Source organism: Hyaena hyaena, unplaced genomic scaffold, assembly GCF_003009895.1.
Source record: "Hyaena hyaena isolate Hyena2069 unplaced genomic scaffold, ASM300989v1 scaffold_181, whole genome shotgun sequence".
NCBI classification, from domain to species: Eukaryota; Metazoa; Chordata; class Mammalia; order Carnivora; family Hyaenidae; genus Hyaena; species Hyaena hyaena.
In genome coordinates this window covers 2,265,581-2,283,605 of record NW_024080813.1, presented here as the reverse complement: position 1 = coordinate 2,283,605, position 18,025 = coordinate 2,265,581, and the positions used below count along the sequence as shown (strand labels likewise).

Below are 18,025 nucleotides of genomic sequence, written 5' to 3'. Positions count from 1 at the left end.
GTCAGTCTACAGATCGTCAGGTGGACGATGGCTACTGACAACAAGGCCAGTTGCAACCGAACAACCTCGAATTGAGATGCACGCCAGCTCTTTCAAACCTCTCTGTCACACCAAGTCTCCTGGCAGTCCTACCCGAGCAGGCAGAGCCAAGGGAACAGCACGAACTTCAGCTTCTCCTAGTCTGCCATTCATTGTCATGGCCCCGTTTGGCCACACAAAGCCCAAGAGGACAAAAGCGAAGGTCCCACATGATGCCCTCTTCCCCACAAAGCATGGAAATGGTCTGTGTGCATTTCATCCCCAGATGGAACACTATTAATAAGCTGGGAACATGCCCAACTGGGAAACACCATGTTCTGGCTGATTTTCTATTTCGATCTGAGCCAAAGGCAAACTCTAACACATGACCCATAAGCAGAGCATATAGTATTTGTGGCAGTCATTGCTCAGAGAAAGGAGGAAACCTAGTTCCAACCAGACAAGAGGAAATGTCCTTAGGTGTTTCATAAAAGGCTGCAAAATTATACATGGTGAAAAACTGCCTGGTTTTCCTGCCTGATGGCACTCTTCTTAGCTGTACATGTTCCAGGGAGAGGACATTTCTATCTGAGGTATTTTATAGGTAATGGCAGAGAGTACTAAGCCAGATGACCTCGTTAAGAATTCATGGTCTGACTCTTGCTTGCAGCGTGATCAAGGGCAAATTATTGAACCTCTCTGGACCTCTGTTTCCAGATCTTTAAAATGAAGGTAATAGTATCTACACCACCCTCGGTTGTTGAGAGTATTAAATGAGATATTTCATTTGACAGATATTTATGAAAGGCCACCATGCACCGTCGTATAGACCCTGGTAATGACTAAGCACCTAGAACACACGCTAAGGTCTCACTGAACAGTAGCTGCTGCCTCCATTTCTTCTTCGCCTCCAAGCTGGGACCCTTCAGGCTCCAAGAAGTGACCGGCTATCTGAAGGCATTAACAGAGGCCTCTTCAGAACGCTTGTCCTTTCTAGCTCTTTTGGCTGTACCTTCCCCTCTCGTCACCTAACAGAGTGAGACTGTCACAGGGTCTCTGCCCCTTGTCTGGATGTCGCTGTAACTCAGGGCACCATGGGTAACGCTTCTCCCGGGGCCAAGTGTGGCTCCTCTTCCCTTAGGCCAGTCGCTGGGAGCAGCTCAGCAGACAGACAGGCCTGGTGACCACTGCCAAATACCCACTGAACACTCAGGAAAGGGAAAAAGGGCTGGAGATATTGGAATGCGGGGCTGTAGGGCTGTGCGGGGCTGTAGGGCTGTGCGGGGCTGTGTGGGGCTGTAGGGCAGTGTGGGGCAGTGCCAGGTAGTGTAGGGCTGTGCGGGGCAGTGCCGGGCAGTGTGGGGCTGTGAGGAGCTGTGCGGGGCTGTGTGGGGCTGTGAGGAGCTGTGCGGGGCTGTGCGGGGCTGTGCGGGGCTGTGCGGGGCTGTGCGGGGCTGTGCGGGGCTATGGGGCTTTGGGGCAGGCTGCAGCCTCCTGCCCACCACATGCACAAAGCTAACTGCAGGGTCATTCTCCTGACCAATGGGTCCATGACAGAAAAAACACATTTTTTTCTGGTGGAGGAGTTTATAGAGGAAAAAAAATCCCATGCAAGGACCTTCCCAAAAACAAGGGGGCTACTAGTTACACCAGAAGTAGAACTCAAAGCTCTGACACTGAAGGTGGCAGCTAGGCTACCTGCCTGATAAAATTCTGAAAGATTCCTTCCAGAGCCACATGACTATCTTGCTAACTCATCTGTCTGTCTCTCTCACACACACCCCTAATATTTCATAGAACCATACAGCTGCAAGGGAGAGAATAATGTTCCCAAGCACTCACGTTGCCAGACGGTTTTCATAACATATTTTAAGGATGACTTCAGTACAGGGAAATACCGTGCCCTAGTTGTGTAAGCGGATAGCACTTAGCACACAAGTTTCCCAGACACTTTAACCTCAGGAAGGATTTCTGCTTTGTTGATCAACATTGGAGGAGTGGCTTCTTATGCAAAGCTGTGTCCCTGTCAGAACTGCACGTGCACTGCTTTGTGGACAACCCTCGAGGGCGGACACCCTGCGGCCCACCAGCAGCAGCCCAGACCTCCTGAGGAAAGACTGACAGGTGGAGGAGGGGTGGGGGTAGAAAATGGGAACACTGGGCTTGTCCCCGGGAAGGAAGGGACCATGTAACCTGTGGCTCAACTGAACGCAGCTGGTTGCAAACACAGACTGGAGCGTTCGCAAAAAGAGAGGTTCTGCTGTGGCTCATCTCTGACCTGGGCCTGGGTCCTGCAGACGATGGACAGGCAGTTCTTGGGCACCAGGCACAGCGTGTCTTAGGTGTTCCAAATGGAAATTTTTGCTTCAATAACCTGGGTCTCTGCACAAAGTCTAAGGCATCTGACTAGTATTTACTTTGCCACTCCCCATCCTGCTACCGCCCTGTCTTTGTTCTTTCCTCCCTTCACACTCAGCTGAGGCTCCCAGAGGAGAGCCCTGGGCAGCCCCTGGGGCTGGGCTGGGGCAGGGGAGGCCTGGATTCCTGGGCCTAAACGCCAGGATACTCAGCTGCAGACACCAGAGCCACTGATGAAGGGGCAAGGCGTGTGAAGGGAATAGAACCTGGGAGAGTCAGGAAGGCAGTGTTCACCTGGCCTGTGCCCCCACAGGGCCCTCCCCCCACCCCCACTGTTAAAGAGATAGAGTCACATTACCAAAATCAGCAAGTAGAACAAAGAAGAAAAACCCTCCACCATGTCACTACCTTCATTCCATTCCTGGTAGTTTATTTCACAGAATTGCCTTCCTGTCTTTTTTTTTTTTTGAGGAGCTAGGTTTGCCAGCTCACCATCTTGGGCAGATCCTGATAGGGATACATGCCCCTATCGTCATAAATCCTGTGTGATTTCCTGGGCTCTAACTTCCTAGTTCTATCATTTATTATATTAGATATTGGGCAAGTGACTTAAGTCCTCGGGACTTTATCACTCAGCAAAATGAAGACAATAATTGTGCCCATCTTACAGGGCTGTTGTAAGAAGCGTAAGCAATAAGTAATACATGTTAGGTGCTTCCGACAGTGTCTGACACATTATTATTTAATTGCTTCATATTCATTATCTCTTCACCAGCTGAAAATCTTCATCAAATTTAAGAATTTTATTATTTAAGTAAATTCCTATTGCTGAGTGAAGTTATTTCCAATATTTTCCTATTATAAATGGTGCACTGAAAATCAAACATCTTTATGTATAATATTTATTTTTATTGTTTAGGCTAGTTTCAGAAATAAAATCCCAGAGTATAAACTTTTTTATGAGTCTTGATCCAGATTATCAAATTATTCATAAACTATTAGGAATTATAAGGCTATTGCAAATGTATGAGGATGGCAATTGTGTATTTGCAAGTAACACGCAGTATTATGAAAAAAATTGGAGGTGGTAATTTATGAGCTCACAATCATATGAAGCAAACCCGATAAATTATCTATTAATTTGAAACTGATCTTTCTGTGTTTGCCAAGAACTAGAGTGGCTCCCAAAGTCCTACTATTAGGGGTTTACTATACCGTCTCTAAGGGGTCTATGCTGGCCCCTGGGAAGCCCCAGGACATTTTTTCTTTGATGTAAGGAAGGAGGCAGTCATCACAGCAGTGAGTCTTACTCACTTCTGAATAGTGCTACACATGTTCAAAGCATTTCTGCATTCTCTCCTTTGGTCCTCACTATAATCCTGCTTTCATCTTAACCATGAATGAGAACTTTAAGGCTCAAAAGAATTTTCAGGTAGGCTCCAGCCATTCAGAGGAAAATAAAGTTGGAAGAACTCAGGTCCTCCATTTCCAAGGGCAATTCTGCTTCCATAGCAGCAGGCTGGAGGGGAGCCAAGGCAGACAGGAGGTGCTTAGGCAAATGACATGTGTGCTGATGGGTCAGAGCACAGAGTCAGCCTGACCCAGAGGTGAACCTTGTCTTCCTTCCCTACTTACAGTCTAAGCGACCCTCCTCGAGTTTCCCACTCCCTTTCTCTGGGCCCCAGAAACACTCATTCCACAGGGATGGACAGGAGAGGAGTAACAGTTCTCTAAGGGTCTTTAAAAATTTTTTTTACATGTCTGTTTATTTTTAAGAGAGAGAAAGAGACAGACAGATAGAAAACAAGTGGGGGAGGGGCAGAGAGAGAGGGAGACAGAATCTGAAGCAGGCTCCAGACTCTGAGCTGTCAGCACACAGCCTGACACAGGGCTTTAACCCACGAACCGTGAGATCATGACCTGAGCTGAAGTTGGACACTTAACTGACTAAGCCACCCAGGTGCCCCTCTAAGGGTCTTTATAATGAAATGATAGTTTGCAAACAGCTGGGGTGTGACCCCAACGCCTCACCACAGTTCACTTCTAAATGCTGACAGTGACAGTTCAGCATAACACACAGATTAGCATCTCATCTTAGAGGTCATGACCTGCCAGACTGAGTAGCTAAAAAGTAATGAACCTGCTGTAATTCCTTACAGTAATTAACATTTTCTGTTCTTTACAGTTTATGTAAAGAACAGAATGGGGGGATAGTTACTGAGGATTTCTGACAGATACAGCAAATAAATGTCATGCATATTATGGAGTCTAATACCCTGCAAACTGGAGAGAAGGATAAACTACAGCAAAACAAAGACTGTGTATCTCTATCTCAGCATGAGAAAAATTCAGTTGATTCTTTAAGTTTGTTCTCTCTCTTTTATCATCTAGACTTAGGGCAGGGGAAAATTTCTTTTATCCTTTGCTTTGGAGACATCTACTGCAAAACACAAATTCTAACCCCCAATGTCAGTTCCCGTCTCTGGTGGAGAAATAAAATCACCTTGCAGTAACGACTGCCACCTTGTGGCCACACAGGAAACTATCACTAGGAAAAATAAACCACCAATGCCTAATAAAGATTTCATCTGCCGAACATTGTACAAATTCAGTGTGGCCACCAACAATTTGTTATATTGTATAATTTATATTCTTCCAGAAAATCCTGCACTGTTTATGCTATGTTCACTGTGCTCTCAATGTGTTTCAGGCTTATTTCTTGTTCTACTCTTCCATAACACAATCCAATTGTGGTGAGACTTCAGGCAGCTCCTATAGAATCATGGGGATCTCCTTTGGCAGGCAGAAGTCCCCTGGAGTTCTTTGTTCATTATAGTAGCTTGAAATGATGGCTGCTGCTCCACCAGACTAAGTTCACTAACTGCCTGTCCACTCTCTGATTCAAAGGTTATCAGCCAGTTTAGATCATTTAACTTACTATCTTAGAAAACCATCTACTCTTTGGCTCAGGCCCCCCAAGATGATCTGAGTGTAGCCCTCTCTGGCTGTGTGATTCATGGTATGAGCCTGAGGCTCAAGCTTGAAATGCAGGCAGACGACTGGTATCAACAAAATGGTACCATCTTTCTTGACAAGGCTGTTTTCAAGCCTGAGCTACTACCCCTCTCCCCCCTGAGATAACAGCTGGATGAGAGAGGTGAGGATTGTGGAGTGCTTTTTGTAGGCAAAACACAGAGCACAGGAAATACAATTCCAAGGCTTCTCCAGGAAGCAGAAAGGATGAGCACAACTGGAGCTCCCAAGGAACCCAGGACCACAGAGATGGGCAGCCCAGAATCAGGCAAGGAAGTAGGGGCAGTGCGGGCTCCAGGGATGTTTGACCAAACCACAGACCATGAGGTGAGAAGGGTGTGGCCTCCCAGAGTCCAGACCATGAAGGGAAGGAGGAAGGAGCATTAGCCAACTCCCCAGCTTCTTCCAGTACGCTCGGACGGCATGAGAGTGCACGCCCTTAGTACATCCTGTCTCTCAGCTCCTAGCCTTCCCTGCCCCATCCCTTTCTCCAGGCTACACAGGGTCAACAGTACAGATTCGAATACGGGTGATCCTTACACGTCTGTGAATGAGTGTTCAGCCTCACTCACAGTTAGAGAAATGCCAATTAGAACTCTGAAGAAACCATTCTGTAAATATCTCTGATCATCAAAATGATAGACTATGTGGCATGAAGGGACAGCGGGGGAAAGAAGCCTCGTGCATGGCTTGGAAGTGAACATTTAAAAATATTGTGGGGCGCCTGGGAGGCTCAGTCAGTTAAGCGTCCGACTTCAGCTCAGGTCATGATCTCATGGTTCATGGGTTCAAGCCCCGCATCAGGTTCTGTGCTGACAGCTAGCTCAGGGCCTGGAGCCTGTCTTCGGATTCTATCTCCCTCTCTCTCTCTGACCCTCCTCTGTTCACGCTGTCTCTCTCTCAAAAATAAATAAAACAGTAAAAAAAATTTTTTTAATATGGTAAGCAAGAGATAAGAGCCTGGGCTCTGCAGTCAGGGTGCCTGGTGTCAAAACGTTCACCTCTTGGAAGGTAAATTTCTTTGGGTCTCAGTCTCCTCTGGAAAACTGGGAGTGGTCTAAAAGAACTTACTTCCCAGGGATACTCTAAGGACTAAATGAGATAATGCTCATGGACACTTCGAACAGTGCCTGGTATATACATGATAACATGTTAGCTATCTTGAACTGCTCTGGGGAAAAAGGTCAATTGGACTCAGTCAAAATTTTAAATGCACATACCACTGGCCAAGCGATACCACTTTTAATAGTATGTCATATAGATTTAAAAGGACAATATGTAAAGATAAAAGTACAAGGGGGCTCACTGCCACACTGATTCAAATAAAAAGACTAGGCACAATCTAAACGTGAAATAATAGGAAACGAGTAAAATAAATTATGTCCTGGTCTTAAAATGGAATACTATGCAGCTATTTAAAAAAAATTTTTTTTAATGTTTATTTAGTTTTGAGAGAGAGAGAGAGAGAGAGAGAGAGTGAGCAGGGGAAGGGTAGAGAGAGAGAAAAAGACAGAATCTGAAGCAGGCTCCAGGCTCTGAGCTGTCCACACAGAGCCTAATGTGGGGCTCAGACTCACACAGTGAGATCATGACCTGAGCCAAAGTCAGACACTTAACCCACTGAGCTACCCGCACCCCACTATGCAGCTATTTTAAAAATAAGGCAGCTGGAGGGGCACCTGGGTGTCTCAGTGGGTTAAGCATCCGACTTTGGCTCAGGTCATGATCCCATAGTGGGCAAAGTATCCTGCCATTTGTGTTTTTAAAAAATACAGATGAATATATGTAGTATGGGTGTATGCTTCCATATGCAACAAAGTCTCTGGAGAGCTAGATGATGAAATTAGTAATAACATTTCCTTTCAGAGAAAGGATATAGGTAATGAAAGGATGCTTCTATTACCAGTTGCAGAAAGTTAGCTTCTTTACAGTTAAAAAATACAATCTGATCTGTCATTCATCAGCTTACATTTCTTCCATTTGCTCTCAGGACTGTAATCCAAGCTCCTTCACAGAGCCCAGAATGGGAGTTCATCCTTCTCAGGTCTGAGGCCCTTCTTTATGAAATCCTTAACATCTCAACTCTTTAAGAAAGTTGGCCATTGAGGTGATGAATGTGAGTCCTACTTACAGGTGTTTGAAAGCAGCAGAATAACTGAGTGAGGAAGGGGTGATTGCGAGCCAAGGACAGGATCCTCTTCTCTGTCATTGTGCATTCCACATCGTCATCCTGTAAGATCACATCCTTCTTCAGCACCTTCACGGCATAGAGGTCTCCTGTTTCTTTTATTCTTGCCAGCATCACCTGTGGCAAAGCAGGAGAATGGAGCACAGGTGTGAGAACTCTTGAGCCTCCAAGGGTATAGGAACACACACTTCGCAGCACTTGGGAAGTATGAGCATGTATACACATGCACACTCAAGCAACATACATGTAGCATGCTTACTTTAACCCAGACACTTAAAGCCAAGACTTACCTTCCCGAAACTCCCCTTCCCCAACACTCGGATGAACTCAAAGTTGTCAATACCAAGTCGGCTGGAAGAATTTACCCCGATCCCATTTCCTTCTTTGGTGCTCTCCCTTCCCTGTCGTCTTAGAGTCGACCTGGAAATGAGCTTCTGCAAGTAAAAGTAGGAAAACAAGGAGTCAGAAGTCACAGCACGAGCATGGAACATTTATGGATGGAGAAGACGTTACTGGCTGCCTCAACCCTCGACACAACAGGTGGGGAAAGATCAATTTAGCTTAACAGGTTATCAGATTCTGCCATGCGAAACTACCTCAGGACCAGCTCGCGATTTGTGCTGACTATATTTGGGAAAGAATAATTAAAAAATATATCTAAGCCACTGAGAGTTTCAGTTTGAGCTCAACTGGGAGTGTATAAAACACAGACGCCTTAGTCTGGTGCAGTGGCTTCCTATAGGATGGTCAGGTTCCAAGAGCGCCACCTGGTGTCCATTTAATTCAAAGAGTGCTTTTCATATTCGCTCAGAGGATCCATACCAGGATGTTGAAGGAATGAAGGAATATTTACTACACAATATTTAAACTTATATAAGAGAAATAAAAATCAATATAAAAACTAGAATAATGGATGAATGTAGGAAGGATAAAATTTTAAACACCTCTAATTTCGTTTGCTGCCCCCTCCAAAAATAAAAAATAAAAGCAATTATACATACATACCTATCTTTACACTTGATTAATTTTTAAAGATATAATAAAATAGTTGTTTCGTAACACACATTTTTATTTAACATTCTGCCATGTGATATCCTTCAATAACATGAGCTTTAAGGGCTGTTCAATATTTTATTTTATGGCTACACCACAGTTTACTCATTAATTTCCTTGCTACTGGAAACGTAAGTTATCTCCCATTTTTTGCTAGTTTATCATCATAAACACACTTGCATGCAAATCTTCAAAACAGGGTGATTAAGAATCCAGGCTCTGAAGCAAGCTCACTGGATTCAAATTACAACTCAGTCACCTAATCCTGTAACTTTGGCCAAGTTATCTACCCATCCCCTCCATGCCTCAGTTTCTTCTAACAAAGATGATGTTATAGCATCTGCCATGCAAGTTAAGAGAAATGAATAAAAGCATATAAAGCACTTAGACCGGTTCCTGGCCTATTTGATACATATGAACTGAGCTGCTGTTATCATGGTCATGATCATCATCTATTTTCTTAAGATAACTTTCCAGAAATGGAATCTATCGGGCCAAAATGTTAATTTTGAAGACTTCTGATACAAAACTGTCACTATTCTGAACCAGAAACAGGTGTGGCCTCCTCAGTGGATAACTCAGCCCCAGGAACAAGCCCTGTCACAGCGAGGGAGCTTCCTAAAGGCAAGGTGACTCACAGATGGCCACCTTGGGACATTTATAAGATAAGCTACCACCAGACAACAGACCAAAAATCTAACACTCCGAAGCTTTTGACCTATTTAGCTAAAAAAAAGACCAGCTTCCCTGAACCAACTTCTAAGCAATGTTTCCAACAAACAACTGTGCAATTGCTTGAAGCTACAGGGATTTTACTTACTCAATCCAATGAAACAGTGATTACAGATTATCAAATGGATAGACTGAAAAACTCTGATTGTTTTTAATAGTTTCCCCTCCAGGTCTCTGCTCAAGAATATTTCAAAGATAGAAAATTTTACTGGCTTGAGTCTCACTTCCTCCACTTAAATACTTCTCCTGGTTGGGCTGATACTGGCCAGAATACTCTAAGCCAATATTTCTCAATCCTTTTTTTTTTTTTTTTTTTTTTTAGCTCTTTCTTCTCTTTTGATAAACAAGGTTTTTGTCATGCTTTTCTGTCAAATAACAGGTAACTGGGTTTTTGCACTCTGAAACAGAATATCAAAGATACTTGGTTCAAGTGACAAATGACAAATGGCATTGCCCACCCAAGAGGTTTTGCCACATGGTCTATCTTACTCTTAGTACATTTTAGGAGCCCTGGTGCAGGCTGAAATCCTTAACCTATGCTCTTCAGGAAGAAATACCCCTCATGGTATTAGAATCCTGCATGTCTATCCATGAACTAGACATTGGACTTCGCTAATGCTTTCCTGAAATAAAGGAATACAATGTCCATCCAAGGCCCTAATCTACCAGTAATAAGGAAATGGGGTGGTGAGTACAGACATTTTTCTGAATAACCAAGAACTTGACTGTGATTGTGCTTCTCTTCCTAAGTACCCAGAGATATTTAACAGTTAAGTCTAGAATTTTCCTCAACCAGATATCAAGCTACCCCTTTCATAAACCACAACAGTAGCCATGGCTCTTTCCTAGCACTCTGCAGACCCAGCGCTAGGAAGGTAGCAAAAGGACGTGGGCTGGGAAGTGGTCGAGGCTCTAACAGTCGATAGCAAGTGGAGGTCACTCAAGGAGGCTAGAAGACAAAACACATCCACAGCAACTGACAAACTCCACCCACTCCCCAGAGCCAGGAGGAAGGAACTCCTGTTTGTCGCTGAGCTTGAGAGATAAATTCACAATCCATAAACAAAACCTGTGGAACAGCTAGACTCCAGGACTGTGGAGAATCTCAGAGATCTTCAAGTTCAACCCCTTAGGAGAAGAGGAAGCTGAGGCCCATAGTTGCTGGTCAACTGTGCTGCCAGGGCCCGAGCTGAGAACTAAGACTCAGGGCGCTGGATTCCAGGGTTTCATCAGACCACACTGAGAGGAAGCTAATTACAAAAAAAAAAAAAAATTTTTTTAAATCCTTCTGCTTCCTGCTTGTCATTTCTTGTCTTATGATTGTGTAAAGAATCTTCTTTTTGTAGACCAAAATGCTCTTAAAAAATACAATAAATCTGTAAATGTCTTTGCTGAGATTAGGAACCTTGATTATGCCACATTCCCTCATTTGGACTCACAGCATCTGAGCAACTCCTAAATTACAATACAGTGAAAAAAGCAAAGTCTCACCGAGGTTGGAGAAATATTTCCGGGCTGGAGGCCCATGCCGGCCAGGGTCTTGGCTAGCTCCACCGCATTCACCCCACAGTTAGGGGCCACGTTTGCCTGGCATCGGATGTGGACATTCATCTTACATACTGGAGGGGAGAGGAGAAGGGAATCCATATTCAGGAAGGAGCCAAGCCAACATGTGCTGCAAAAAACAACTGCCACACCTGAAAGATGATGACAGAGGAATTCTACAGGCTGAGCAACACCCCCTTCTCATGAAACTGAACTTGCACTCAAAACAAACGTCAAAAACAATAGACGTTTTCTCTATGTCTGCTTTGTGCAGAAGTGGAAAGTCTGGCATCCTGACAAATAATAAATTTCAAATCCATTTTTTTCCACTGTGACTTGATGAAAGACATTCACCTAAATCATGTGTACTAGGCATTCCTGATTGAACAGCACAGTTCAATACAGAAAACAAAACATTCATCACAGTGACAATCCAGTCAATTAGCTAACAAGGAATCATACCAACCGACTTTATGCTTTTCCTTATATTGCTCAATAAAAAATAGCAATCTAAATGCCACATATAGGGGGCTGTTCAAACAGGATGGAGATGGCGTTTCTGAGAGAAAAACCTCTAAGTGCAGCTTTCTTTCCGAGTACTGTTGTGGTTGGGTGGCCCTTGCAGCACAGGACGCAGCATCCTGTGGGGGCTGTGCTTCTCAGCGCTCACAGCCTGTGGTTCTAACTACTTCATGGGGGAGAAAAGCAGCTTTTTTAAAGGTCAAAGTAAATGGCAGTTGGAAGAGGGGAGAAGCAAGCTCAGTTCCTGGTGCACAGGAAACTGACTCAGGAGGATGAAGGACCCAAGGTTTAATCAGCAGAAAGTTCTGACACAGTTCCTACCACGGTACTGCCCATGGGACGTAGGACTGTAACAGCAAGGAGCAAATTCCTGGAGCATCAACCTATCTCTGGAAGCATGCACAGACCCAGGTTCTGTGGGGTCAGAATTTCCGTATTTTAGGGTGCCCCTCTTTAAGAAAAAGAATATCCGATCGCATGGAGCTCTGGAAGATACCCTTGCAAGGGAGGGACCCTGAGGTGAAGTCTCATTAGCTTCATGGGAAATCCACCACTCTTGGAATGAGACACTGTAGTACCCTTTCTGAAGAACCAGGTGACAAGAAAAGCAAAAATGATAGGAGATGGATAGCTACATGTGTGCTGCCCTCCAGCCAGGAGGCCAGAACAATGCAGACGAGCCCCACGCGTAGCTCTGCATTGTCAGCAACAACCATACAAAAGCAGAAAGTGACTTCTGCTCTGGAAACCCACACTAGGGGAGACCTTCCAGGTTAAGACCCAGCAGGGCCTGAACCAAAGCTACACATGGGCTGGCTGCTGTTTTGGTTCAAAATAATTATTTCATAGATCTAGGAAAAAAGCATTATTAAATGAAGTTCTAATTTTGCCTTTCCTAAAGACATGTGACTAGTCCCTTTCTGTTGAGAGAAGCAGGTTTGGTAAGTCCAGGCAATAGATAGAAGTCGTCCAGCTGCATTGATACCAACTCTGCCTCCTCCACGGAGTCACTCAGGATTTATCCAAAGCTTAAGGCTCACACTCTCCTGTATTTCAGCACAGGACTGCATCCCATGGTGACCACGTTGTTATGGCAACACCCAATGGGAGATGACTCAAGGCCAACTGTGCCCCAACTCCTCACAGGACAGGAATCAGCCCTTACTCCCAGACCCTTTGCTACAGCCAAAGCTCCTAACTCGGACTGCACTGGCCACAGTTAGTGAAGTGCAAGTCCATGGCTGAAGCTTAAGCATCCTTCACACCACCTACCTCTCCAATCTCTATCAATCTCTTCAAGAAGACCCAGGGCAGCTCTCATTCTGTTTTTACTCAATTCTTGCTTATTTCTGGTGAGGGCACTAGACCTACTCTCTTACCTGTTCTTACTCATAACCCAAGCCTCTCTTTTGGCCACCTCACCTCCTACCACCTTCGACTGCTGATCAAGATCCCATTTTTTTCCCTCTTTCAAATATATGACAATTAGCAGGCATTCAGCACCAAACAGGTGACAGCCAGCGAGACAGAACACTGAATTTAACAACTGACTAAATCTACAGTTAGAAAATATTTAGACCAGAGGTAGCTCTTTTTACATGCTTGACAGGGACACCTACATATAGAACCAGTAAGATTTCATTTACAAAGTGTCCAAAACCACTGGTCCTAGGTCAGTATCAGAACCTATAGAATTCCGAAAGCTTGCAGCATGGTGATCTCATGAAGTGGATACGTAGCAGCCCAGCATCTCACTTTTACACTGAAGTCCTTGTCGCATTATCCCCCAGAGCAGGGAGCCACAGTGATCGCAGAACGTTGGCACTTTGTAGTTGTGGACGTTGAATTTGTGTGGGATGTTGATTCCGAACCTCTGTTCAGCAACCTGTAAAAAGGCAACAGGACTGGAGCTAGCATTCCATGCCAACATCTTTCATGAAGTTGTAACAGGAGCCTCCCAATGCAAAGTGTTACCATGACACCTGAGCTGGGTATATATCCTTTCACTGGACTCAGGCCTTACTCACCAGACTGTGCACATTTTCTAATGAACAAGACTCAGCAGAAAGGGTGTAGTGAGCATTAGATCGTTCACCATTTGGGAAGATAAATAGAAATCAAAACCATTTTATCATCTTTTATATTCAGGCTGTAGATCTCTCCCTGCCAACTCGCCCACACCCATGTCTATTTCCTAGAGTCTCTTAACTTTAGGATTAAACAGGTCTTTTATAGACTATATCCACTTGCTATTACCATGAGTTTTTCCAGATATTGTACTGGTAAGGCAGGGGAGAGCAGGCGGCACCCGGAGAGCGTGGAACTACAGGAAGGATTCATTACAAAGGGACATTCAAGCGGCTTTCTCAGTCCTTTCAGCCTTTGCCCATCTTTTGCATTGTGACAATCTGAGGGCAAAGGTCCTGCTTTAATCTCACAATCTGATTCCAGCAAATAATTAGACCAGGCATATGCTAGATGTGTGCTGTAGGGCATCACTGAGTTCCAAAGTCAGACTCTCCAGGGCATCTGCCAATCTGCTGATTGTCAGCAATATTCCATCCGCTTTCTATCTCCAGAATTTGGAATGTGCCGACCCCAGCTGAACACAATACAAGTTACAAGAATGAGGTTCAGGCATTTCTATATAGCAATGCATCCTCCTTGAAATCTGGGAAGACACTGGAGGAGGTGAGTGGTCGCCTTATTGAGAAAGCACAATTTACAGTTAACAAATACTCATCACATCAATTCTATCCCGTTTAACCCTCAAAAACTGTGTGAAGGAAACATGGATCTCATTTTTAAGGCCGAGCCTGAGAGAGAAGCTACCTAGCAGAGGCTGGATTCCACATCAAATCCTGGTCATGTGATGCCAAACCCAGGGATCAGTCGGTCCCCCAGAAACTCTCTCTGAATTAGCAAAACTGATCCAGCGAGCTTGTCATCAGCTGATCACCAACTGGGGTCAACTCAAGGACAGGTCAAGCTACACAAGCATAGACCTAAAAATCCCATAATATAAAAAGGAGAGAAAATTCAATTCTGATACCACCATCAGCTTCAAAGAGCACGGAAAGGAAGTGGAAAGAGGAGGGAGCGAGAAAAAAAAGAGTGAGAAGTGTGCACGTGAGTTTGTGCAGGTACTGGATTAGCAAACTGCTATCTTCTTACCTTTGAATCCACTTTGTTATTGTTATTTTGGCAAGTGCAGGCCGTAACAATTAGATGGTGGCAGCGCTTATGGACGACACAGGTGCACACTAGGAAATTAAGCCACAATTATACATTCATTGGAGGCTGACAGTCTACCAGTTACAGTAGAGTCAACAAGGGCTGCACCATGCCAAGGTGACTGGATGTGGGTGTCTGGCCCACATGATGACAGCCAGTGCACCCATCTTCCCCACAGTCTTTACGATCACCCTAACTCACACCTCTGCTCACACTCAAACGATCTGCACTCAAGTCCTGAGCTTATTTCATCTTTCCTGGCTTTAATCCTACACCTACCACCACAGGAATCCTCTCACAGTCTAATTCTGGTCACCTTGCCCCGTGATCTAAACCTTCAATGGTTTAGAACATCTGCCAATGAGCAGAGTTCAAATTCACCAGCCAGGTTTCAGGTTCTCCAGAAGCTAGCCAAGCTTACCTGTTACCTTTCTTCTATGGGGGGCTTTTTGTTCCAATAAAAACTCAACTAGTTGCTCTCCCTGGAGCAGTCTTCATCCTCCCTTGCCCACTGACCATATTCTGCTCAATCCCTAGGATTTCGTCTTTGCCTACTGCTTAACTAAAATCTTAAGTTTGTAACAAGACACAACTTAAAAAATGTCTCTTCCATTAAAATATACTATCCCTGGCTCCCCTTTAGAGAGACTAAAGCATCTGTCTCTCCTCAAATCTCTACAAGCCCTAGCTTGCCCTGTCATTTCAAATCTTCCACATCTAGCCCCTAATGCCCTTAGAATTCCTGGGCAGTGTGATGCCTCAAACAAAACAGGCACTCAACTACTTGAATACTTAGAACTTCTGAACAACTTCTTTTCATCTTCATCTGGGTAACTGACATAGTGCAGACAGAGTTCAGTTTGCCATTAAAAGATGAACAATCTGCAATGAAGCAGTATGAAAACACATGCTATTTTTAAGATCTTTCAAACGTGTGGATTTTTAGGATTAAATACATAAATATAGAGGACATGTCAGCAAATAACAATATACTTAAAAAAAAATCTAGCTTTCATCAGACTGAATTTGCAGGAGAACCAAATTGTAAGTTCCCAGAAAACTGATTCTTTTATATGAGGAGATCTCAAAACCATCCCTCACAAAGACAAAACTTACATTCTGAGGAATCTGAGGTTTGCTTGGTTTTTTTCATTAGCTTCGCTAGAGGTTTATCAATTTTATTGACTTTTCAAAGAACCAGCTTTTTATTTGGTGGATTTCCTCTACTAGTTTCCTAATTTCAATTTTATTGATTTCTGCTTTAATTGTATTATTTCTCTTCTTCTGCTCACTTTAAGCTTCTCTCCTTTTTCTAGCTTCCTAAGATGAAAACTTAGATTACTGGTTTCAGATCCTTCTTTCCTAACATATGCATTTAATGGTATAAATTTTCCTCTGAGTACTGCTTTTGCTGAATTCCACAAAGTCTGATAAACTGTATTTTCATTTGTTTCACAAGAGTTTTTATTTTCTCTTGAGTCTTCTTTTCCTCTGTGTTATTTTGGATGTGTTGTTTAATCTCCAAATATGTGGAGTGGGGGGTGCTTTCCAGCTATCTTTCTGATTCATGTGTACTTTAAGTCCACTGTGGTCTGAAAAAATATTTTTTATGATGTCTATTCTTTTAAATTTGTTAAGGCTTATGTCATGGGCCAGAATGTGGTCTATATTAATATTCCTTGTGAACTTAAGAATGTATATTCTGCTGTTGTTAGGTGGGATAGTCTATAAATGTCAATTTGATCTAATTGTGATATCCTTACAGAATTTCTGCCTGCTGGACGTCAGTTACTGAGACAGTGAAGTCTCCAACTGTAACAGTGGATTTGTCTATATATCCTTGCAGTTCTATCAGTTTTTGCTTCTTGTATTTTGATGCCCTCTTGTTAGAGACCTACATGTTAAGGATTATTACATCTTCTGGAAATACAGATCCCTTTATCATTATATAATGCCTCTCCTTACTCCTGAAAATTTTCCTTGACAATCTGCTTTGTCTATTTCCTTTGACCAGTGTTAGCAGGGTATACTATTCTTATCCAGATATTTGGTTTTATGCCCTTTAACAAGATGTGAACACATCTCCTGACCAATGATCTTTCCTGCTCTTTCAACAACAGGTGGCCCACTGAAAATCAGCCTACCAAATATCCTGGCACTAGGTAGAAGATGGACCAGAGTTGATTAAAGGGCATGTGCCTGTGCTGGAGAAGTGCCAAAAAGTGACATCAATTCTCGCCTGTGAACTATGCTGTCAACTGAGGCTGAGATTAATAGCATAAAGTCAATTATTGTTGTCATAACAGTATTTTTTTCTAAATTTGAAAACACAGAATTGCTTAGATGTTAAAATGAAAACTATATCGAAGAATATGTCCTATTCCATTCTAAGGGAAATAATGTTCTACCTCACCTTCTCTAGAGGAGAAGGCTGAATTTCCTTATTACCATGGAGGCTACCACTGCAAGATATGTAGTGCTATTTTACCAATCATCTGTAGAGTGAAAACCAAGAAAAGAGGTACTGTACATATATACTGTGTAATGATGTTCAAGCTAACAACAAGAAAGGCCCAAATAAAAGACAAATCAATCCAGTCTGGCTAAATCTAAGTAAGAGCCTCTTCACTTGTTTCTAACTTTCAACAATTCTCACTTTTTTTTTTTTTTGAAGTTAGAAAATCAAAAAGCAGCTGGGATAATCGCTTCTATTCCCCAAACAGGTAAACAGGCAACACATTGTGCCACTTCTCACCCCTATTAACACTGGGGTTGTAAAAGACAAAAGTTGAGCTTCAAGATTTAAGGGCACTGCTCACAAAATGGCATTACCTTTAGTGCTTTCATGCAGAGGCAAAACTCTAAACAATTAAACTTTATTAGGTATCTGGGCTTTAGGAATAAAAATGTCCCCTCTATGTTGTCTAAAATGTAGCCAAAGTTTGAACCACAACTATAAAGCTGTAATTCTGTACGGGTCTCATCTGACCTGCTATTTATTACAGTATTAATGAAATGTATCCTGTTTCCTCATAGTATAATCAGTTTTTAACAAAGGAACAAGATTAAACATGGTTTTTAAAAGTGTTTTCTTACCTTGACATTGATAACCCTGTTTCCCAAATACTCCCCTGTACAAGACAATAGAGAAAAAAAGTTATCAGTTAAAATATTTCAGCAACAATGCTCCTAAAAGCATAGTACTTAAGGAAAACAAGCGCATGCCATCCTTTGCTCTTTTATGAAAAACACAATTTCAGAGGAGAAGCAAAGATGCAATGATTTCTGAACGCATGTGTGTTACCACAAGACACAGAGGAAGTCACCTGATTAGAATGCTCC

The 18,025-nt window shown here is 43.3% G+C and overlaps 1 protein-coding gene across 1 annotated transcript in view; it reads right to left on the bottom strand.

The window, feature by feature from the left end:
• Positions 1–18,025, bottom strand: part of PRKCH (protein kinase C eta) — a 234,948-nt gene that overhangs the window by 93,281 nt on the left and 123,642 nt on the right. Inside the window, exons 4-9 of the mRNA XM_039240767.1 lie at positions 17,780–17,814; positions 14,624–14,712; positions 13,205–13,334; positions 10,874–11,001; positions 7,888–8,031; positions 7,541–7,714 (exon numbers count right to left, since the gene is read on the bottom strand). Coding sequence (XP_039096698.1) covers positions 7,541–7,714; positions 7,888–8,031; positions 10,874–11,001; positions 13,205–13,334; positions 14,624–14,712; positions 17,780–17,814 — 700 coding nt within the window. The remainder of the gene's footprint in view (positions 1–7,540; positions 7,715–7,887; positions 8,032–10,873; positions 11,002–13,204; positions 13,335–14,623; positions 14,713–17,779; positions 17,815–18,025) is intronic.